We start from the raw sequence: 25,353 nt of genomic DNA, 5'->3' as shown, positions 1-25,353 counted from the left end.
TACGATATAGATCATCTACCTTGCATGACTGTGTCATAGCAATGATGTGAAGAAATATGGGTATGGAGCCATTCTTGAACCAAAGACCTTGAAGTACTTGACCAGCAAGGATTTAATGTTCAGAAATTGGGAACAACTGTTAGAGGTATTGTGTTGTATGTCTCTGCAGACAACTCGGGGGCCCACTCACTAGCTGGGTTTCATGAGAGTTTTGATGTCAACAAATTTTGTCGGTTTTGTTTAGCTAGTCAGCAAGATATTGACATTCACGAGCTAAAAGAGAGAGTATTTACACTCCGGACAGTTGAAGCTCACAAACAGGACCTTCTGGAATTAAACAGACATCAGTTAGTTTCCGTGAATGGAGTAAAGAGTGACTGTGTTCTCGATAGACTTTCTCATTTCCACACAATCCAGGGCTTCCCCCCAGATTTTATGCATGACATTTTTGAAGGAATAGTGCCATGGGAATTATGTCTATGCATAAAGTCTATGATATCCAAACATTACTTTCCAATAGATGAGCTGACTTCAATCATTGAATCCTTCCCTTTCTGTGTGTGTGTTCCTCCATTGTCGGGTTTACCAGTTGTGTACGTGTGTCTTCCTTCCCTTCCAAGTGTGAATTTACCCTGTGTGTTGGATTTAATAAATTACAGTTTTATTTATCCATGGCTCCTTCATCCCTTCCAGCAGCATATCATAACAGTTACCATCATTTATTGTTTTATTTAGATATTTTTTTAATAGTAAAGCACTCTGACTATTCATCGTCTGTAAAAGGTGCTATATAAATAAACTTACTTATATGCCATATTTTTATGCTTACCCACTCTCTTGCTGTTATACTCTTCCCATTGTGAGGAACTTTATTACATAAATATCAAATAACACTCACACAACCAAACATGCTCTGCATAGCCTAGTCAGTTTATCTGGTAAATTGAAGAGTACATTAGTTCATGTCAGTTTTTCTTAACTGCTGGTAGCGGGCTTCTGTGGACTAACATGCTTGACCTCTGAAATTTAAAGTACATTTTGAATAACACTAGAAGGCAACTGTAGACATCATCTTAACCACCATGGAATCTCATAGGTGTTTGATTTGGTAAATTCTATATAAACTATGCCACACAAATAACAATATAAAAGAGTGATTTGAGCTAATGGTACAATAGTCTATTGAGCAAACAAATAGTAAACACAGATAATGGGTAAAACGGTCGATTACCTGTAAATAAACCAGTTTAAACTGGTTTTCTCATCATTTAAGCCTGATCAAACCAGTGCTCAGCTATGAACATGATGAGATTCAGTCTGCTTAAAATTTTCATCAAACAAATCTGAATCCGAATATTATATCTGAAGATACACACACTAAAGGAATAAATAGTTGAGTTCATTCAAGGTGTTTAATTAAGTCATTGTACACAATCCAACAACCACAAAGTACAAAAGAAAACCTTTAAATGAGGTCAGTTACAAAATAGAAGTCTGTGTCCCAAACAACAGATTTCTTTAAAGAAATTAAAAAGTACGAATCATTCATTTGGATAATTTTTTTTAAAGACTATGAAAGACATCAGAACAGGGCTAAGAGATACAGTGGCATTTGTGGACTTAACAATTGATGTACAGCTGTCAGTAAAATCTGTATAGCTATTACTTTTGCATTTTAGCAGCACCTGTTTGATATTTCATAAACATCGCATTTTTCACATTGAGAAGTTGAAAGTTGAAAGTTGAACTCTGCAATGACCATCATATCCCCACAAAAATAAGACAAAATAAAAATGAAAAAAGAAAATCTGATATAAAAGAAGATTATAAGGAGATATATATCATATTCTGTGCATACAATCTAGCCCATTTTAATTAGATAAAGTAATCAGACAGTTGATTTAATGGTGGATTAAAGGGTTGCCCTCATAAATATATATAATCTCTGAAGGACATGGCTGCAACATTCAGGTAGCATCGTTACCCTTTACCGTATGGCATAGCATGTGACCTGGATGTATTAATGCAAGTCAAACACCTCCTAAATGTGCTTTTCAGATTCTTGTAATAATTTAAGATCTGTTGACAATTCGTAATGTTTTTCTAAATGAGCAACAGAACCAAGGGTATGGAGTTTAACAAAGAGTCAATTATATATATACATAAAACTCACTTTAATATGTTTCATATGGCTAATTGTGATTTACTGTAAAGTTTCTGCAGTTCTTCTGTAACTATGTTTCCCTGGGTACTCTCTGTATAAACATTGGCTTTTAGGATTGGTACCTTGGTGCACAGATCCTGAATTACAGCGGCATGCGTTGGTGTGATTTGTTCTGTGATGGTGCAGGTAAGAGGGATGAATGACTCGTCTGCCCTTTTGCCTTTGTCAAGTGCTAATCCAGTGTTTATATGGTCGTGTAAGTAGCTGGGAGTGATTAGGCTCTTCTTATTCCTGAATCCTGAGATTAGTATGGCTTGTGCGGCGGGTGTCAAACACCCCTGGCAGCACACGTGGAGTTGTAATTGGTTAAAGTTCCAGTTCCAGTTTTATAATTCTGTTTAATAAAGAGAAAGGAAAAGTGAGCCTTAAGGTTGGCTTCTTCTGGGCAGTTTGGAAATACAGCAGTGCTTATTAAGCAAAGGACAACGGATTAAAACAGAATCCTCTCATTTAACTGTCCTTACTGAAATGAGGGATTGATCATGAGCCAGAGCTTTAGAGGAAAACCTGATTTGGCAATTGAAAAGTGTGGCTGGGACAGGGGCTCTTGTGACTGATTTCTGGCAGACACTCAGAGAGCATTCTGGGACATGTGATGATCATTCAGAATGGATTAATGTGAGATTAGAATGATTATTTTCCCTGAGCTAACAGGGAATGAACTTGACTCTGTTCTTTTCATTACTTAATATGCATATGTGTTTAAAAAAAAAATTGCCACTGCCAAGAAAGACATATTAGACTGATGTTTGAGCTATATTCAGATTTTTTTCACTATCCTGAAATGATGTCTGTAAAAGATCCACTGTTATCAGATAATGTACGATTTATCAGTAGTTTTTGTTTTACAATTCTATAAAACATGGCTATAGTTTCTACTAGCTTTCGCAAAGATACTGTGCACTGAATAATAATTGTAGAAACACTGAGGTCATTAAAAAAAAATAATAATAAAATCTGTCAACTGCGACATGCAGGTTGCTTACACATCAATTATATCTTTAAAAAAAATTGTAGGTGAAATTTTCTACAAAATTGTCTGGCAAGGACTACAGGATGTGTGTAATAATAAATATGCTTTCCTCATGTCAAAAGTTTGTGCTTAAAATCAAGTCTTGCTTATGGTTGTAGCAAGATAGTCTGCATAATAATACCTGCTTTAGTCTTTTAATTTAGTTTTGGCCAATGAATGGATGTCATTTTTACAATTTTACACCGTTTTCTAATCTAATCATGCCATTTACTTGTACCTGATTTTCTGTCTCATAAAATAGAGTGAATTAAAATAACAAAAACATGCTTTTTATACCAGTTACACATGCTTTACAGTATTTGATCAACCCATTTACCGAAACCCAATTAGTTATGAAGTTGCATATAACAAAATTTTGGCAAGTAAAGCCACATTTTTACTTCAAATCCTAATTCTGGTCTTTAATTCAATTCCCCCTGCGCTATCCCTAACATTACAGCACTGTAAAAAAAAAGAGTAGCACACATAAACATAACTCACAAGATAGAATAAATAATAAGAAGATAAAAATTCTGACATTGTTCTTTTTTGTCTAGTATTCAAACTCTGATATAGGTTTTATAAAAATAGACTGAGGAGAAGAGTGGATTAATACAAGCACTCTGAAGAAGTTCTCACTTGGGGAAGCAATCTTCAAAATCTCTGAACTGCACTTGACAATATCATTCTTGTAAAAGATGCCCTTCAATGCAGCATTGTTACAGAGGTTATGATTTTGGCAGAGCTACTATTTTACTCCAGAATAAAAGAACCGTAATTATCTTACACAGGAGAGGAACGATGTAAGAAAAGAGACAGATGTAGAATATACTTGGTCCCGAGAACAGGGCTGCATTTCCTTTTTACCCCACAAAATAATGGCTATAGTTCCTTATAATTTACTTGATAACAGGCCCTGATATTTAAATCTTCAGAGTATACAATACAATTTTGATGTCAGGTAAGACTGTAAAAAAAAAAAAAAAAAAAAAAAATCTTAAATAGGATTTTTGATATCTGAAACCTCTTATAACTTAATTTTAATTTTCCTCATAACCAAATTGGAGAACCAATGTCTATTTTTTATATTGCATTGGCATTTTGTCTTGTTTTAATCAAACCCCATTCAATTAGTTCTGCACTAAAAAAAAAGATGTTTAATCAAATGATGTTTAAAGTGTGTACATAGGGTCCAAAATGAACTTTTCACCATGCTGGCCAATGGCAGGTGGAACTTAGTATATGTACCAGCCATGAAACTGTATTTGCATTTAAATAAAAAATAGCAGTAGTAGTTTGTATGTCTTTAAATTGCATCACTTAGTTCAAGGTAAGTTATTGCAGTCGTGTTGCAGTTCCTTAAAAACTGGCAAGTAGCTTTTTTTTATGTACTTGTCAATCACATTTGCTGCTTGATGAGTGTTAATGTTGTACACTGGGTCTAAATGTAATCATAGAAATCCTTGTTCTCATTTTGGATCAAGTACAGGAAAGTCCAGAAGTTTTTACGGATCATTTACAAGCTGTTTACTTTTGCAGTAAAACAAATATGACATGCATTGGACGCCTCACAAATGAGGCCAATTTTATACCTCTGATTCAATTTAGATGTAAACGACAATCTCCATCCTCACACTGACTTCTGGCCTGAATCAGAATTGTTTCTAAACTGCACTTCATATCAAACTAAACATAAAGACAAACTTTCCTGTGAAATACTTTTTTTCTGCAAGAAATGCCTAAGTCAGGACACTTGTGTTGGTATTAATGGGCCTCTGCAGTTTCCTCTCTTTCTCTCTGTATCTTCTCTGACAGTGTTTCTGTCTCTGTGGTATGTCATCGAGCTGGTCTGTGTTAGTTGCACTGTGTTCTGTCTACACTGGGTTGTTTTTAGTGCATGTGCAGAGTGGAGTCAGGCTGGTGTAGGCACCAGTACTTACTTTAGTGAGTTTAAACTAGGGATAAAATTGGCTGAATGACAACTCAAATGTTTTTTTGTTTTTTTTGGTTTGTGTTTTTTTTTTTTTTGTCTGTGTGTGTGTGTTCGTAAGAGACGACACCCTGCTTTTAACCCACATTGTGTAAACAAAGGCACACAGGGGATCACGGCTACATACATGCTGTGTAAGTACTTATCATTGATCTGGACCAATTCAAAATGCTCACTTTCCCTCCACTAATGTCCTTCCCAGAGTGAGTTTCTCCTTTTATCCACTCCTCCCAACCCACAAAGTGCAATGCATACATATATTTTTCTAAGATTATTATGTTCTTAATAGTAAAGGCATGCTGATAAAAACACATGATGAGAAGAAAAAGCTAGTAAAAACCCTATAAATCTATCCTTTTTCCAAATAACGCACTGGAAATAAATTTTCATCTAAAAAAGTCATTTTACAGAAAAAGCTTTGTAAACATGCCTTCGAAAGATACCTTTATGCAAAGTTTTGGATAATTGATTCAACTGATAGAAACATGGATGCATGAAAACATTTCTTCAATCTTTTTTACGTCCCCATCAAGCATCTATCATAACAACAACATCATCTTTGTTAATCACATTCACCAGAAAAAAACATGCTGGTTCCCTATGTTTGAGTGTTTTTTTTTTTTTTTTTTTTTTTTTTTTTTGCTGGTGCGCATGGCTATTCTTCTTCACCAGTTAAACCAGCAATAATCAGCATAAACCTTGGACCAGCATGGGAATTATTTTCAGCAGGGTTTACTCCCTTTCCCAATAAATATATATATAATATAACATTGGAATAATCTTTTAACTATGTTTTAAATAATATTCTGAAATCATTTAAGTTGATGGCACCAACTTTTGCAGAGAACAAAAGTAAAATCTTAAAACGAACAAAAAAGAATCTGCAATCTGTAAATTCTTTCAACTTTGGTCACATACATACATATAAACACATCCATGCACCATAAGAGCGATGAATACTTGACTGGAACACATAACAGTGGGTGTTTTCATGGAAGGGCACACTTTGCGCAGAGGTAATAATCATCCCCTAGTCTTGTAAGACAACGAGAGAGAGTACAAAAAAGATTCTAATGTTTGTTCAATCAAATGTCAAAGTGAAGGTGCCACTGCTTCTAACAATGTTTATATCCCACCTGTGGTTTGTTTTAGACCAATTCACTGCCAGGAGAGCGAACCTATAAAGCTTTCTTTTTTTTGGAACCATCTCAGTGACAATGGTTGAGGAAAGTGGGAGGTTATTGTCATGCTACGCTCTCCTGCTATCCTTCCTAGTCTTTTCTCAAGATGTCAGAGTGAGAAAAGTGGGAAAAAAAGACCCAGATACTTTTATTTCCATAATATTCTATATTAGAAGTACATCACCTCATCAAATCATTCCTTACGCTCGTACCCTTCCAATGATCCTTGTGTTCGAGACTTTCCAAAAATTCCTCTTCTATTCCTTATCTTCTAGAAGCCTATCATTGTGCAAACTTCCATAAAGAGGCAGGGAGTGGCTTGTGGGAAAGAGGTGTGGCTAAGTGAAGCCCCTCACCCTTTGACATTATAAATATTTGCACAAGTACCATAACCGCCAGTCTCACCTCCACTCATTGTGATGCCATATTTAGGTGAATGGAGATCAGACATAAGCAGACTCACTGGACTGGGTCCTGCCCAGGTTTGGCAGTTGTGACAGGTGGGCCATGTCCTTTTTGCGGATCTCACAGATGGACTTCCTGCGGGCTTGCACACCTCGAATGGCAGCCTTGATTTTCCTCCAGCCGAGGTGGTTGAGCTCGGCAAGGTTGAACACGACACAGATACCACTCACTGCAAACATGAAGACTAGGAAGACCGTCTTTTCAGTGGGCCGTGACACATAGCATTCCACCTCCTTCAGGCAGGGGTAGCGGTCACACTCAAAGATGCCAGGGACACTAAAGCCATATAGAAAATACTGCCCCGCCAAGAAGCCTATCTCCAGTGCATTGCGGAATACGACCTGGATTATGTAAAAGCGAGAGATGCCCTCTTGTCGTCGTACCTTGGAGCTCTTGCCATGCAGGAGGCCTCTCGGAGCATTTGGGATCTCCTTTACCTCTAAGCAGTCAGGTTCATCCTTTCCGCCACCACTGTCAGAATGCTGCACCAAAATTCCATTAATGTTGCGTATTTTTCGGGTTCCCTCATGACTGTAGTCCTTCTCTATCATTGGGTAGAGGAAGGAGTAGCGACGGTCACGCTGTTTGGCCGACTGGTGTACTGAGTAGGTGATGAAGCACAGACTGGGTGTGCAAACGAGGATGATCTGGAAGACCCAGTATCGGATGTGAGAGATGGGGAAGGCCTTGTCGTAGCAGGCCTGGTTGCACCCAGGTTGGAGGGTGTTGCAGATAAACATGGTCTGCTCGTCCTCATACACTGTTTCACCTACGATGGCCACAATCAGGATACGGAATATCACCACAACCGTCAGTAAAATCCTGGTGGAAAGAAATAGAGGGAATATTTGATATTGGATATAAACAGGGTGGCATATATATATATATATATATATATATATATATATATATATATATATATATATATATATATATATATATATATATATATCTCCTCAGTTTTTTTCCATTGACGTAATTTGTCCCTTATTTAGGCTACCAGCAAATTAGCATTGTAGATGTTTGCATTTGCTATTCAAATGTGTGTTTTTCACTTTCAAAACCAACTTGCCCATTTAATTAAGAAATCTAAATTTGAAACAGTTTAGCTTTCTCAGGTGCTAATTATAGCTTGTTCTGTGCCATCCTGTGAACTCTGCTGACATGGTAACCGGTATCACTGGTACAGTAACATCTGTCGATGCTAGTCTCTATACTGCTCATTAATTGGTAGCGTGGTGGCAGTCAAACCTGTTTTCTTCTATTCCCCATAGAAACAGTTTAGATTTTAAACCTTAGTTGTCACTGCTGTTAGGGCTATTTCGGTACTAGTGTTTGACTGAGCGAGAGAGAGAGAGAGAGAGAGATTAAGAAAGAGAGATGGATAAAGAGAGATGTTACATATGTCTGTTACATATGTCTGTTACATATGACTGAAGGGAGGAGTAAAACAGATTTAATTTGGGCATAAGTGGATTTGGATTAAACTCTACATTTTAGGTGTTTGGCTCTGTAAGACAGCTCTTTTATAAAGAGTATTCACAAATGTTCTTCTAGGTTCTGTAATTGTGCACATGTGGATGGTGGGTATGGCATGTATTTTCTTAATGTCAATCCCCATCCAATTCAACCAAATTTCAAAGGCTTGAAAGTTTAGGTACACACTGTACCAAATTCCAATATGGGTTTCAAATCTGTTGGACTGACATATCAACTCTCTCTTTCTGCAAGTAATGAAATCAGATTTATTATTCAAAGAGCATAGTCAATATCCAGTGTATGTTATTTTGTTACCATAGCAATGACTATGGTAATATGGCAAAAACATAACCCCCATAAGAGATAAGTGAGAAATTTTGACATCTTGCCACTGTGCTGAACTCATGAGGCGCATCAGACAACATAAGCATCCAACATATGTTTTACCAGATATTTCATTTCCTCACCCAGAAATGTAGTCACTTTTACGATCTCATTAATTTTTAAATCAGAGTCAGCACTTGAGCATGCCAGACATCCCAGACCTCAGCAGACACTAACAGTCAGAAATACTTCAACTCATATGCAAAAGTGTTCAAGTACATGAACAGTATTTAACTACATCCAGAAGATGTAGTCTACATCTGTGTTCTAATTCTGATAGGAGGTGCATTTCTTTATTTAGAAATTAAACTGTAAAGAATACTCCGTCTGTAATAGTAATTAAGGTTTTAAATGTTTGAGTGATTTAAAGTTGAAAATGGCGTTTTTCCATTTAAATGATGAGGTGCTTTCTAGCTCTGTAGAAGGTTTCACATCAAGTAAGTGAATTATGTGATTGGAGCCTTCACTTATTATGGATTAATGGATTGCGTTCTTGTTCCAGCTGTGAGATCAAACAGGCAGCTTTAATCTGCATCCAATCAGCCAGTGCTTTTGCTTTTCTGAGCCAAGCCTGATTCTGTGGCTGGACAGAAATTTGGACAGAGGCAAAATTGTATAGAATTCAAAATCAAGTCTGTAGTATTTTTCAGGTGTGTGATTATCAAAAGTTAAAAAGCCTGAGTCATTTATAATACTGAAAATAATATGAAATTAAAAAGAAAATCCAGAAGTAACAAGACTTGAAAAGATACTGTATATTATTAAAATGTTTATTGCATTAACTGTACAGCACATTTTTTTAGGCTAAATAAATTTGCCAAATTGCAATAAACCATTGACAAACCATTGACAAAAAATATGCACAAAGGTTAAAAGACTATACATTCATAAACAAGACCTCAAGCTATAGAGTAAGCCTACCTATTTGGAAAAAGTTTGAGATGCTAAAGCAGGGGTCACCAAACCCTGAAGGACCGGTGTCTGTAGGGTTTAGCTCCAACCCTAATAAAACACACACGAACAGCTAATCAAGGTCTTATATTAGAAACAGATATCGTCTTACTATTAGGAGATGAGAGGGTCTGTATCACTTACTACTGGAGAAAGCACAATGGTCAACTTGGATCACGTGTGTCTTTATAACCAATCACATTACAGCCTAACATCATGTAGTAATTAACTAAGATTATGTGTTTATATATAAATATATATATATATATCTATATATATATCTATCTATATATATATATATATATATATATATATATATATATATATATATATATACATGAACACCCTTTTATATTTCATTTAAAAACATGATTATGTTTTATACTAAACTTTACTTTTGTTAAATAACTAATAATTCAATCAGTAACATCATCTGTAAGTTACCCTACATAATTGTACTAGTTAGTGACATAAGAAACGTTTATGTGAATTTTATATAAATATATATAGGATTTTCAGAGAGTTTGAGTCACGAAAAACAGAATTAATATAGATATAATAGATATAAAAGGACTGATCTACTGATAAACAACACAACACTATTTATAATATATGATAATACTATGTATTAATTCTTTATATTTAGATTAAATTTTTCCCCCTGTATTAAACCCTGATTTTTAAACACTGAAAACAAAATGACACAATTCTTTAAAATGATGGATGCTAAAGGGAAAACGGGTTTCAAATGAACATCACTTTATGCCAGCTATGCCCCATTGCAGGTTTTCCTAACATTTCATCACATGGACATGAAATCCAAACGCACCAAAGATTAAACTTATTTCTGTTGGTGACTTTGAGAAGGTGTGTAATAAGAATGTATTCCTTGTTTTATGCTTTTGCAACTCATTGCAAACATTGTGCAATTCGTAGGAGTGTGTTGTGTTTGTGTGGTTAACAGCATACTGTAGGCTGCGAGATTGATCAAAAGAGTCCATGGAATGCTGAGATAAAGGAAAAACTGTGCAGGGAATTGCACATGTACACACACACACACACATACACAGCACTGACAAATAATATGAGATTTCCATGAATAAAAAAATTGCCAATGTGATAAAAATTTCATCAGAGGATGAATTATATAATAGCTTCCATGCACAAACCCCACAACCTTTAATCTGTACTAGAGCCAATAGAGGGATTCTTGCATTACGAGTTCTTTAATGCCAGCTTTAGATTATGTATTCCCCAACCCCCACCTACTCCTTATTCTTCCCCCACACATTTTCTCTCTCTGTCTCTTTTCATCTGTGGTGTTATTCCTGTTCTCTGTCTCTCATTAGTTTCCTATCAATGCAAAAGTACATTTAGGGTTATTTTGATCACAAATAATAAAAATAATCATCATAATCATTAACATAATAATAATGTGTTAGATTTATTAGATTTTCACACAATATACTTACAGTTTTTATAAATATTAATAAAACATACACACTCACCTAAAGGATTATTAGGAACACCTGTTCAATTTCTCATTAATGCAATTATCTAATCAACCAATCACATGGCAGTTGATTCAATGCATTTAGGGGTGTGGTCCTGGTCAATACAATCTCCTGGACTCCAAACTGAATGTCAGAATGGGAAAGAAAGGTGATTTAAGCAATTTTGAGCGTGGCATGGTTGTTGGTGCCAGACGGGCCGGTCTGAGTATTTCACAATCTGCTCAGTTACTGGGATTTTCACTGGCAACCATTTCTAGGGTTTACAAAGAATGGTGTGAAAAAGGGAAAAACATCCAGTATGTGTCAGTCCTGTGGGCGAAAATGCCTTGTTGATGCTAGAGGTCAGAGGAGAATGGGCCGACTGATTCAAGCTGAAAGAAGAGCAACTTTGACTGAAATAACCACTCGTTACAACCAAGGCATGCAGCAAAGCATTTGTGAAGCCACAACACGCACAACCTTGAGGCGGATGGGCTACAACAGCAGAAGACCCCACCGGGTACCACTCATCTCCACTACAAATAGAAAAAAGAGGCTACAATTTGCACGAGCTCACCAAAATTAGACAGTTGAAGACTGGAAAAATGTCGAATGAAGTGAAGTGTTGAGACATTCAGATGGTAGAGTCAGAATTTGGCGTAAACGGAATGAGAACATGGATCCATCATGCCTTGTTACCACTAGGCTGGCTGGTGCTGGTGGTGGTGTAATAGTGTGGGGGATGTTTTCTTGGCACATCTTAGGCCCCTTAGTGCCAATTGGGCATTGTTTAAATGCCACGGCCTACCTGAGCACTGTTTCTGACCATGTCCATCCCTTTATGACCACCATGTGCCCATCCTCTGATGGCTACTTCCAGCAGGATAATGCACCATGTCACAAAGCTCGAATCATTTCAAACTGGTTTCTTGAATCTGACAATGAGTTCACTGTATTAAAATAGCCCCCACAGTCACCAGATCTCAACCCAATAGAGCATCTTTGGGATGCACTGGAACGGGAGATTCGTCCATGTCCATCCCACAAATCTCCATCAACTGCAAGATGCTATCCTATCAATATGGGCCAACATCTCTAAAGAATGCTTTCAGCACCTTGTTGAATCAATGCCACGTAGAATTAAGGCAGTTCTGAAGGCAAAAGGGGGTCAAACACAGTATTAGTATGGTGTTCCTTATAATCCTTTAGGTAAGGATTTGATCCAGAATGCAGCAGCAAGGGTTGTTTTCAATGAGCCAAAAAAAGCTCACGTTACTCCTCTCTTCATCAGGTTACACTGGCTACCAGTAGCCGCTCGCATCAAATTCAAGGTACTGATGCTTGTCTACAAGATGACCACTGGTTCTGCAAGTGAACGACGCCTTGTGGTGCCATCCCAAAGAAGTTCAAAATCACTCTCACGGACCTTTTCCTGGACTTTGCCCAGCTGGTGGAATGACCTCGCAATCTCAATTTGTACAGCTGATTCTTTACTCATTTTCAAGAAACATCTAAAGACTCATCTTTTTCGACAGCACTTAACCAACCAATATTAGCAGTTTTCCTTTTCGTCTTTCCATTTATTAAAAAAAAAAAAAAAAAAAAAAAAAACTGGCTATGCGTTCTATACTAGACTAACTGAGACTTCCCATGACACTTGTATACTGTTGTTGTTCTCTTGTTGACCTGACTGCTTCTATTGTTCTCATTTGTAAGTCGCTTTGGATAAAAGCGTCTGCTAAATGATTAAATGTAAATGCAAATGTAAGGGTATAAGCTATAAAAATAGAATTTTCACTTATGATGAAACAAAAAACATTTTGTTAGTCAATATTTATTTGATTTACTTACTACAAAGAAAGACAACTTTGAAAGACCTTCATGTTTATTGTTATCTCACAAAAATACCAGAAATGTTCATAAGACCCACAATCATTTTAGCAGTCAGCAAAGATAGCCAGTATGTTCTGCACATCTGGCGTCAAGCGGAAATATCATTTAAACAAAAATCTTTCTTTCTTTCTTTATATCTTTCTTTCTTTCTTTCTCTCTCTCTCTCTCTCTCTCTCTCTCTCTTTCTTTCTTTCTTTCTATGGGGAGTGTCATTTTAGAAAAATGTAACACTGGAAACCATGATTATTGATTAGACCTATATAAAAATGCACTTTAAATAAATGAAAGTTGTTTAATTGTACATACAAGAGAGCTTATATTAAAGACCACATTAAATCCAAAATAAGGGGTCATGCATATATCTGTGACCAAATCATTTACATTGTGGGGAAATCTTTTCTCCTCATGTGACTTTCCAGATTGGGTGGATTTCTACCGAGATGACTGGATTTCACCTGTGAAAATTCATTGAACATTTTCTGCAATATAATGTTATAGAATTATAGAATAATAGTAACACACTACAGTGTAAAAGTCGGATACATTACCAACATGTGAATACAATGAGCCTTATTCCTGTGACTAATGTTTCTGATTAATACACTGAAAGCACTGCTGAATCAATATATGTGGGGAAAAAGGCATGGCAGATATCAAGTGTCTTTCCCACTATAGCCTTTAATGCCACTGACTGTGAGTGTGTTTTAGTAGTAAGGAGGTGTTCAGAAGGCGCTCGGTCTATGATGAAGAGAGAACCCCCTGTCAACGGTACCCACAGCATCACTCTGCCTCCCTCTGCCTGTTACCACGGCAACAACAAAGGGCAGAAAGCTGGAGTGAGAGTAATTTTCGCTCAGTTATGTGATAAGAACCTGCTATATTGAGAAGTCGCAGTCTATTCAGATTCTATTTTGGCTCTAGCAGTGTGCTATTTCACTGCCTCTGATAGCAGCAATTATACGAGCATGCTGATGACTGAAGGAAACATACAGGAGCTAAGAGTAACACAGAAACAGGATGTTTTGACATGCATTCTTCCTAGTTCAACAAACCATAATTCAGTATCACACAGTTCTTTCTGTTCATACTGCTTTAGAAATAAGGAGAGGAGATTGAAAATTGAGAAGATAAAGGAAAGAACCATCTCTTCTTTTGGTGTATGAATCATTGAAATCTAAAAGTTTGTGTTCCGGTTCTAGCTTGTGGCATTTTCAGCCAAGCTGTGGACTGTGAAGAGTGAATTTCTTTTATTTCTTTTATTTTGTTTTCACCCATAGCTTACCATTGCTTAAATTACTGCAGTAATTAATTGCATTAATTATTTAATATACCATTTTGATTTTCTATCTTGCTCCCACTTCTTTGAGGCCATAATAATATAATTCATATACAAATGTCTATATGCATAATGTATGAGCATATAACTGCATTTTATGAGTGGCTGAAAGGGTTGGGAAATATTTTTTCAGTACAAATCACTACTTGTTTACTTAACTTTAACCAGTAATATATTGCAAATATGACATCAGAATCAGAATCAGAATGAGCTTTATTGCCAGTGTATGTGTATATAAATATAAATAGTGTAGTGTGTTCGCAGTTATTATCAGCTGTTCATTAGATTAATTGCCTGAGGGAAGAAACTGGTCCTGTGTCTGGTCGTTCTAGTGCTCAGTGCTCTGTAGCGTCGACCAGATGGCAACAGTTCAAAGAGGGAGTGTGCTGGATGTGAGGGGTCCAGAGTGATTTTTACAGCCCTTTTTCAGAAATGGATTGGATTTGCTACATGTGCAAATTAAATCTATATATCAAGATAACGTTTAAGACCTAAATGCCTAAATGCCAAACAATATTAACAGTAATATGGTACTGTTTTAACTTAGAACTAGAAGTGCAGCATTTCAATTTTATTTTTTTTATTACATTATTTTTCAAACAGTGATTTGCATTGGCAAAAGTACCAATAGTTTGAGCATATCTGACTTATGGCCGGAGTTAAGCTGAAGAATGTTGTCATTTGTGGATGTGACACTGCGACCTGAAGGCTGAAAGCCATCTCAGAACGTTTACTAACATGGTCCAATCAGCTGTAAACGTAACACTAAATATAAGTATTCAGACCCCTTTACATTTTTCACTCTTTGTTATATTAAAGCCATTTGCTAAATTCATTTAAGTTATTTTTTTTTCTCATTAATGTACACACAGCACCGCATATTGACAGAAAAACACAGAATTGTTGACATTTTTGCACATTTATAAAAAAAAAGAAAAACTGAAATATTACATGGTCCTAAATATACAGATCTAGGGACCAATAGAAGTTTCTGATTTGATGACCTTAGACTTCTAGCTGGACTGTGTAAACTCAACAGATCAGAAAGGTACGAAGGTGCCAGACCATTTAAAACCTTAAAAAAGCTAAATTTTAAACTCTATTTTAAAATGGACTGGCAGCCAGTGCAAAGAGAGTAGGACAGGAGTAATATGTTCGTTTTTGCGAGTGTCAGTCATAAGATTGGCAGCAGCATTTTGTACTGTTTGTAGGCAATTTATACATGATTGGTTATTACCAATATACATTTAATTGCAGTAGTCTAGACGAGAAGAGATAAAAGCATTTACTGTATAGCTTTTTCGAACTCAAAAAAAAAAACCTTCACCTTAGCAAGAAGGCTGAAAGAAACTTAATTTAACTACTGCATTTACTTGCTTATCAAAAGTCAAAGCAGAATCAAACACAACACCTACATTTTTTACACAGGGCTTGACATACTTGCTGTATGTTACCAGATACAGGCTAAAGAACCAAACACAATTGCATCAGTCTTACTCTTAGTCTTACATCAAGGCCTGAATATCAGACAGGCGAGCAATTAAAGCACTCAGACTCTGGATGTCAATAAGTATATATCATTTTAGGCATGAATAAAGCAGTATATTACTGGTACTATCAATTTGCCTTTATCTTCCTGTGCTGTGACAGACTTATGTCACAATCACTAGCTTTCTCACATTATATCCTGTCAAAATATTCTTAAGAAATGTCATTAAAATGATCCAAATGCCAAGTGATTATATGCATTTCAATTTAACATGATACATCAAATCAACTCTATGTTTTGAAAAAAAAAAAAAGATGTTAAAATCTTTTGTAGCTAAATAATCAGGAACCTACTGCATTGCTATATTATTGTGTAAAAATACATATAAAAAGAAAACTGGATAACACTTTAAGGATCATTTCTCACTATTAACAAGTATTCATTTTACTTGCATATTGGCTGTTTATTAATACTTAATGAAGCACTTGTTAATTCCTTATTTTGCATTACCTAAACTTAACAACTACCTTACTAACTATAATATAAGTAGCGAATTAGGAGTTTATTAAAGCAAACTTTGTAGTTAATAGTTAATAGTGAGAAATTAAGGAATGCAGTTTTGCACAAAGCCTTGCTAATTCTCACACCGTTTTTAATCAATTCTGCGAACAATCACTCTGTGTAATTTAATTCATACGATACTGTAATGAAAAATGTCTCAAGATACTGCCTCCATCCCTACCTCAGTATACTGCATCGCTCTACCGAGAATCTCCAAAATCGCATTAAAACATGACATTTCAATATGAGACTGAACTGTTTGATACCAAAGTACCAGGGTATCATCACAATATTTTTATAAGAGACTTCCTTCCACAAACCTAGCAGAGACCCACATGCCCTAGAGAAACAGAGGATGGCTAGTCTCCATATCTCTCCTCTCTCAGCAGAAGGACAGAGGAGAAAGAGAGGAAGGTCTCTACGCAAGGTTTTGTGCCAGAACAACCATCCGTTTGCCCGCACTGACTTCCAGAATTCTGCGTGACACACATGCACACATACGGCCACACGTCAGCAACAGGAAGTGAGTGTTCCAGGTCAATTTGGGTCAATTTTTATTTTGTATTCAAAAAGATTTGTGTTTAACTTAACAGAGCAATCACATAAAGCTTTTACAGGTCTTTCATATGCATTTAGGTAAAGAGGAGGTGGCTCTTTAACATTTGGCGCTTATGTATGTACGTTGCATAAAACAGATTCTGCCAAGGTTTGTAAGGTTTTTCCTCTCTCAACCTGTATTGTTTAAATTCTGCTGGTTTGAAAAAAAACGCCATCCCTTAGGATTACACTATTATGCTTATGCATGCTTGGTTTGTGTGTCACTGAGTGGAATTATGCAGGCTTTACGCACATCTTACACACTCATCTCTCAATGTGAAGTCGCTGTGGCTGTGCTGCAAGATGTGGGATATTTGTATATGATATCTCTCTGACTTCCGACTGAATGACTAAAAGCATTCCCCTGCCCATTGCTTGGATGATGTGCAAGGAAACAATATAAGAAAAAGCTACTGTCAGCTTTGCAGACATGTTAATAATTATTTTATCAACTAATTGAGAGGTGGAAATGTTATGCTTATTTGATGTGTACAACTCATTGGTGTATTTTATTTGCTTAAAAGGAGTATCCCCTTGGGTAAGCCATATACATCAACCTTTCAGCACACCTTTAAGTGGGATTCTGCTCTTTCTGTCCAAATTTCTGAGTGGAATGAAACACACAGTATAAATGGACTGCAATTAACAAATTAATTTTAAAATTTTACATTTTCAAATTTACAGTCAGAATGAAATGATACTCTGTGACTTTTGTTACATTAGATTTTGAACAGAAAGTCAAGGACATGACCTGGCTATGCTAAAGGGTCGAAAAAAAGTAACACTTGGCACCTTAAAAAAAAATAGCTCATAAAAATTATAAATATTGCATAGTATCATAAAAGCCCTCAAATTCTAAATAATAATTACAAATATTATTGAACTATAATAATATAATATAATAAATAATAAAATATAATATATAAGTATTTTTGCTTCTTGACCCCATTAATGTCTTCTTTTTCAATTTGAAGAGTAACAATTTATTTTGATAGTCCACTTTAAACATTCTACTAATTATAAGTAACTTTGTAACTACATGTCAGTTACCAGTCATTAGATTATTAGTAGACTGCTTGCATAATATCTGCTAACACTTTATTTCGATGATGCCCTAACATACAGTATATTCTAATGACGGTTGCACTTTATTTTACAGTATGTGTACTTACATGTACTTATAGTGTACTTACAGTGTATTTATCTAAGAACGTTCTGGTAATACAAGGTAACTACATGGGGTAGGGTTAGGTTTAGGGGTAGCTTCAGAGTTATTACCTAGTTATTACCTAGTTATTGTAATTACTATAATATGTACATAGTATGTACATTGGGAACAAACTGTAAAATAAAGTGTTACCCTAATGACTATAAGTAACTTTGCATGTACATCAACTTATTATTATCCCTAACCCTAACCTAACAGTGTACTAATGCTCTGATGAGAGTAAGGTTACATGTAGTCGTAAAGTTATGTATAGCTAGGAGAATGTTTAAAGTGTACTATTCAAATAAAGTGTAAATATATAATATACTCTTTCTGTAAGTCATTTTATTTGATCTGCTTCTGTTTTTATTTAAGTAGAAAAATCTCAATGAAGTAGAAAGCAGCCTGATGGGTGCATGGGATTGTTGCTATGGAGAACTATTTATGCTAACCAGTGTGTGTGTGCATACTTGTTAAATCACATATAGTGCGAATGGAGGCTGATATTCCCCTGAAAAAATGCTTGTCTCACTAATATGATGTGTTAATAAATGACATACTGTTGGTACAGGAGCCTCTGTTGGTGTGTGTGCATATGTCTTTGTGTAGTAAATGATAAATGTGTTTGTGATCAAATATTGTTTTTCATTTTGTGTGAAAACAGCTGCATGAAGATTTTGCTTGTGGTTATGTACAGTCAATGTGTGCATATATGTATGTATATGGACAGTTTTTTGTAAAGTATGTTTCTATTACAGTTTTTCCAGAGCAGTTTAGCCTCAGTCTTGAGGGACCTACTCGAGATGTACACACAATTGTTTTGTGGTACATTGGTTCTGACAACCATCATGTGTCACTCTTGTCCTCACAGGACCTACTTTCCCTTCTGTTTTCATCTTCCATGTGCAGCTTGAGGTTTGATGTGGTTCAGAGAGATAAGACACTGATTTATGCTTTATTTGTTCAGGAGTAGCAATTAGATGTCATCCTAGATCCTACAATTCTCTGCGGTAAGCTGCCACACACTTCAACTCCAAAATCTGTTTGTTTGTAACATTATATTGTTACATTATATTACATTATTATAATTATATTAACATAATATTATGACTTTTCCTACTTAGTTCCTAAACTCTGGAATAACCTACCTAACATTGTTCGGGAGGCAGACACACTCTTGTCAGTTTAAATCATGATTTAAGACCCATCTCTTTAACCTGGCTTACACATAACACACTAACACATTTCTAATATTCAAATCTGTTTAAAGGATTTTTAGGCTGCATTAATTAAGAAAACCGGAACCGGGAACACTTCCCATAACACCCAATGTACTTGCTACATCATTAGAAGAATGGCATCTACGCTAATATTAGTCTGTTTTCTCTTATTCCGAGGTCACTGTAGCCACCAGATCCAGTCTGTATCCAGATCAGAGGGTCACTGAAGTCACCCGGATCCAGTACGTATCCAGACCAGATGGTGGATCAACACCCAGAAAGGACCTCTACAGCCCTGAAAGACAGCGGAGACCAGGACAACTAGATGAGCCCCAGAGACAGATGCACAGTCAAGACTTTGTCTCCTAGACGGCCACCGAAACAAGACCACAGGAAACTGATCAATCTGATTTTGCTGCAGCCTGGAATTGAACTTCTGGTTTCGTCTGGTCAGAGGAGAACTGACCCCCCGACTGAACCTGGTTTCTCCCAAGGTTTTTTCTCCATTCTGTCACCGATGGAGTTTTGGTTCCTTGCTGCTCTCTCCCCTCTCTCGTCCTTGTCACTCCTCCTTCCATCTCCTTTTCTCTCGCCTCGTCTGTCCTACCCCCAGGTTCCCGCAGGTCCCCGTGAGTACCCCCCGTGAGGGGGGGGGGGGTAGAGCGCAGTCTCGGGACTACCCCCCTGCCTGCGAGGGGCGATGGGGGTATGTGGCGAGTGGGGCGGGGCCGAGAGGCGTGGGAACGAGGAGTGGGGCCAGGTGTAGTGATTGAAGATGAGCTGCACCTGCGCCCCGCCGCCAGTATCGAGTCCCACGTAGGAGATGGAAGGATATAAAACTGGAGCGACAACCGTGAAGGACGAGAGAGGACCAGGCCTGGGACATTATTTTATGTGTTTGCTTTTTATTTATTTTTGAATTATTAAAGTGTTTTGATTGTGCGCCGGTTCCCGCCTCCTTCTTCCGGATGATTAGGAAGTTCATATCATTACAATATATATATATATATATATATATATATATATATATAAAGTGACTTGACTTCTTTATTATGACTGTTTTTGGCAGTTATTATCCCATGAAAACATTTATTAGGTGATGTAGTACCATTCACCATAAAGCTTTATGTTTTAAACACTGCACAGTAGCTATAGCAGAACATTCGCCCTTAGTAATTTATTATCATTTATTCACCGTCATGATTATTCAAATATTACTATACTTTTAAAGCAAGACGGTCATACATGTTTAAAGCAAACAAGGATATTGAGAGATAAAAAAATTTTTTGGGTTATTTACATGTATGTTTTAAGTGTTTGAGCTTTTTACACACAAATGACACTTCTATGTGCTAGAGTAATTTTTCTCTATCCCTTCTTTGAATTACTAATCACGCTTTGGCATAACGTTTGCCTTCACTGTGCATAATCTTGTTGTAACAGATATTGAAGCTGATTGTGTATACAATATACATTTGTAGTGTCTAATCTGGAAGAAATCTGTGTTGATGTTGAGTGGCAAACGGATTGATGATTTGGAAATGTGTGTCATAACACATCTCCTCCGAGGCTTCAAGTTATTTCTTTGCACAGAATCAAATGCATAGGCTTTGGTATGCATCGCTTAAAGTGATGACAAGATTAAAAACATGGATGGAGGGCTGCGAGAGACTGGAAATGCAGGACGCATAACAGCCAACAGCCTGTGGTTCAGGAAGTCACAGTGTGAGTCAAGTCATGCACAAGTGTGTGTGTGTGTGTGTGTGTGTGTGTGTGTGTGTGTGTGTGTGTGTGTGTGTGAACAGAGCTTTAATGAATCTGCAAATGGATGTTTAAATATGTATAGAAATTATATGGTATGAATGAATTACTGTACGGTCAAATATGACTGGATGGTTTGATGGACATGCAAAATGGAAAGTCAAATCCACTCTTATGAAGGTGTCACTATCTAAAAATACACACAGATTCACATTGAGAAGCACACATGATGCCCATGAATCTGTGCAAATATGAAAAGTGAGCATCCTTATTACACTGTATTCATAAATATTAACTGTAAACTGTAACAGCACAGACACATTTTGCCTCGACAATTTCAAGATGTTCTCTGCTGAGTAATACCTCGTAAATGATTGGCAACTGTTTGGAACAAGTATCAGTTGCCCACATTCCCACTCCCATCTCTAAATGATAATTTCATTGAAAACTGCCTCCAATAAAATTTGAAGTACTGCAAAATAAATGAACAGTTAATTATGAGAGGATTTATTAGGTGGTTACAGTATATTGGCTCAAAGGCTATACATAAACCTGAAGCAATTCTAATTACATGAACTTAAATGGATTTGTACATTTTCTAAAAATGTAATTGGCAAGCACATTTGCAAAAACCAAAGTATCAGCTTGATGTCCTCTAATGTTAAGATGCATGCACTGGTGCCAGTACTCAGGTGTGTAAAATACACACTGTCTTTTGTTGCATGAAACATTCTGTCCTAATTGGCCTTCTACAAGATGAACCAAATCAGCTTCAAATTAAATAAATCTAAAACCTTGTAGAATTACCAGTTACAAAAACAAAACAAAAGTTTTGATTCTAATCAACTTCATGTTTGTATTTATTTAATATGTATCTATCATGTTCGTAGCACAAAAGAACGAGTTTTGTGTTGAAACAATAATAACCTTTTTGTGGCAACCACCCTGCATAATTATACAAATTAATTAACCTCCTTGTAACGTCTCACATCAGAAAAACACACAAAACTACCCACATCACCTCAGTAATGCCAAACATAATGAATGAAACAGTCCCTTGATACTAAAGCATACCCTGTTAGGCGTAGTGTAATTCAGCATTGGCTACAAGATAAATGGATTGGAGAAAGTGTAATTGAAGAATCTGTTGCCATGGAATCAATGTGTATTCTGGGGTCTAGTGTAGAAATGAACCAGACCCTACTGTATGAGGTAGAGTCATCTATTACATAATAGTTTTGGATGGTCGTGACCTATGACGATCATATGATAAATGACGCACTTTCAGTAGGTGAGTCACCAAAAACCTGAATGCTAAGCATCTGTGGAGGGCTGATTGGATGTCTAATACCATTTCACACCCCATGTTTCTTGGCTGTCTGCCTTAATGTACACCACTTGACAATGTTTGCCATCCAAGATAAATTCAGATGACAGGCTGAAACTAATTAGTGTGTTTTTGAGAAAACTAAATTAGAGTTTTAAGTTAGGGGCACTTGCGGATAAAACACTGCCAAAAAAAAAAAAAAAAAAGACAGAACACACATCAATCAATGACAGATAAACCCACATGTAGCAAACATCAAACAATATGTCATAAAAAAAGATGCAATGCTTTTTTGAGATAAATCTAAACAAAATAATTATAAATGAAGAATAGAATGTGAGGGCTAAATTGGAAATGAAAACACCATCACCCAAGCAGCCAATGTTACTTGAGGTCTCACAAGCTTCAGTGGTTCAAGCATTGGATCTACTGAAGCTTGAGATTGACCAATAGGCGCTTACGGTCCCCGCAGGATTAACTAAAAGCTAGGTCATTCTCTCTTCACCACAAGCCACTATTATGGCCAGATAACAGCATGCAGAGGTTGATAATCCTTGTCATGGGTCCCACAGAACTGCACATTTTGTATCTCTAATGCACCTGAAAGAAATCATCAGCTCATCAGTAGAAAGATTTATGAACCAAGCTTAGTGTGTCAGATAGGGAAGACAAAATGTACAGTGCTGTGGTCTCCAGAAACAGGATTAAGAACCACTCTACAGGAATTTTCACCTGTACATGACATTTCTTGTATTTTCAGTTTTTGTATTTGAATCATTACCTGGTTTTGAATATTTTCAGCTCTGTAGTGGATATTATCATGTATCTATTGCTTTGAAATAAATTGTGGTTTTGTTTTGCAGTTCATTTAAACTCTGTGATGCCAGTTTTATTATTTGCCAGGTTAAAATAATTTAGAAATTCACATTACTTAGCAAATTATTCATTAAGTAGTAATAAGCCACATGGTTCAAACTATCATTCATGTCCAGGTCTCAACAGCCTGATCTCATGGGAAAACATAACTATTTTACAAATTGATGATTTCATATGAATTTGTACCAGTGATGGGCAACCCTTATTCACACCCTAAATGAAACCACCACTGCCAGAGCAGACTATATATATATATATATATATATATATATATATATATATATATATATATATATATAAGAATTTACATACAAATGAGATTATACAAGGTCAAATGAATTAGCCACCCATTCACCAACATTTTTAATTATTACAAATTGTCAGGAGACTGGGTTTAAAACATTCTCTCCCAAACTAAAACAGACACATAAATTGACATGTTGGGTTGTGGAAACAGAATAACAGTGTTTGCATTTCTCTGAAATTCTAACTTTGTTTTTGCACATAAAACTGGTAGAGGAAATGTATTTAACTTTAAAAAATCAATTATTAGAACCTGGCAAAAGTCACAGTTAATTGTTTCTTTGAGATCATTGCATTGATTTAGCATTTCTTACCTTCCAATCATTGTAGAGTGCTGCTGCACAGCGGCCTCCAGGAGGCGCTCTAAAATGGTCCACTCTCCCATGGCTGAGTTCTGAAAACATCAAGGTATCACCGGACACTATAATGGACCTTCAGCAATCCTTCACGTAGACATGTTGACCTCCAAAGAAACTCAACAGTCTTTGTAGCTTTACACTTTTAGGTAGACAGCAGCAACAGAGATGCTTTGGTCCTACAAATAGTTCAGATGAAACCTCAAGAAGATACGTGCTCGCATGGTTTCGCCTTGTCTGCCTTCAACAGACACTGTATATTGGTTTGCCTTCACTCGTTGGGTCTGAAGTACCCAGACGGCAGTTACATTGAGAGTGCAATATCTGAGAGCTGTGCTTGTCCCTGAATGCTCTGGCATCCTCAAGTGCTTCAACTCTCTGCACTATCTTTTCCCTTTCTTCAAGTAACTCTCCAGCAGCATGATTTTACCATCTAAACATGCACACACACGAACAAGCTGCACCTAGCCCTTTTGTTAACCAATAAACAGAGTCTCTGACAGACACACACACAATCGTTCTGTTCTTGATCTCTCATAATCCACCAAGCACGTTTTCCAGGCAGTAGCACAATCAGACCCTCTCACGCAAACACACTCCACGCTGCGATTTAAGCAATGCCAGTCGCACATTACAAGCACATTTAGACAAAATCACTCAATTTCCACACTTTCTCTCTGCTTCCTCACTGTTGCTTCCTAATGATTCTATCTAGCCTTGTCTGCATTCTCCTTTTTCTCCTTCACCAGCTCAAATTCAATCTCTTTCCTACATTTTTCCCCCTCGCTCACTCGCTCCCTCTCCCTTCCTCTTCCTCTCCCTCTCCCTCTCCTTCTGCCCCTGCTGTCACTATGAGCTGCTTTCTTGTCACACACTCATTTTTTACTCTCCTCTACCCTCCCTTCACTCTGCTCGCCTGACGTTCTCTCTGTCACTCGTGATAAGAGTGCCGCCCCCCCCCCCCCCCCTCTCTCTCTCACAAACACACACACACAAGTCAATGTTTTGGCACGAGTTGCTTCCTTCAAGCAGTGGCGCCAACTGATGGCACTTTTTATTTAAAGTGCCCCTATTATGCCATTTCCAATGTTGCCTTTCATTCAGTTTGTAATGTACTGCAGCTGTATGTGAATGTAAATGATCTGCAAAGTTGTAAAGCTGGAAAGGACACGATAAGTGAAGTTATTGTCTACCAAAATAGAGAATTGACTCTGTGCAACCTAGACGAGTTGTTAGTAATTCGAATCC

The 25,353-nt window shown here is 36.7% G+C and overlaps 1 protein-coding gene across 1 annotated transcript; it reads right to left on the bottom strand.

Annotated features, from left to right (window-relative positions):
- Positions 1-1,393: 1,393 nt before the first annotated feature.
- Positions 1,394-24,914, bottom strand: LOC128028587 (gap junction delta-2 protein-like). Its single transcript, XM_052615850.1, has 2 exons — positions 24,064-24,914; positions 1,394-7,694 (listed from the first exon to the last, which is right to left on the bottom strand). The coding sequence occupies exons 1-2, from the start codon at positions 24,132-24,134 to the stop codon at positions 6,851-6,853; spliced, it is 915 nt and encodes a 304-aa protein (XP_052471810.1). The 5' UTR covers positions 24,135-24,914; the 3' UTR covers positions 1,394-6,850.
- Positions 24,915-25,353: the final 439 nt, after the last annotated feature.

The sequence above is a fragment of the Carassius gibelio genome, chromosome A15 (assembly GCF_023724105.1).
Source record: "Carassius gibelio isolate Cgi1373 ecotype wild population from Czech Republic chromosome A15, carGib1.2-hapl.c, whole genome shotgun sequence".
NCBI lineage: Eukaryota > Metazoa > Chordata > Actinopteri > Cypriniformes > Cyprinidae > Carassius > Carassius gibelio.
This window is presented reverse-complemented; position numbering and strand designations above follow the sequence as displayed.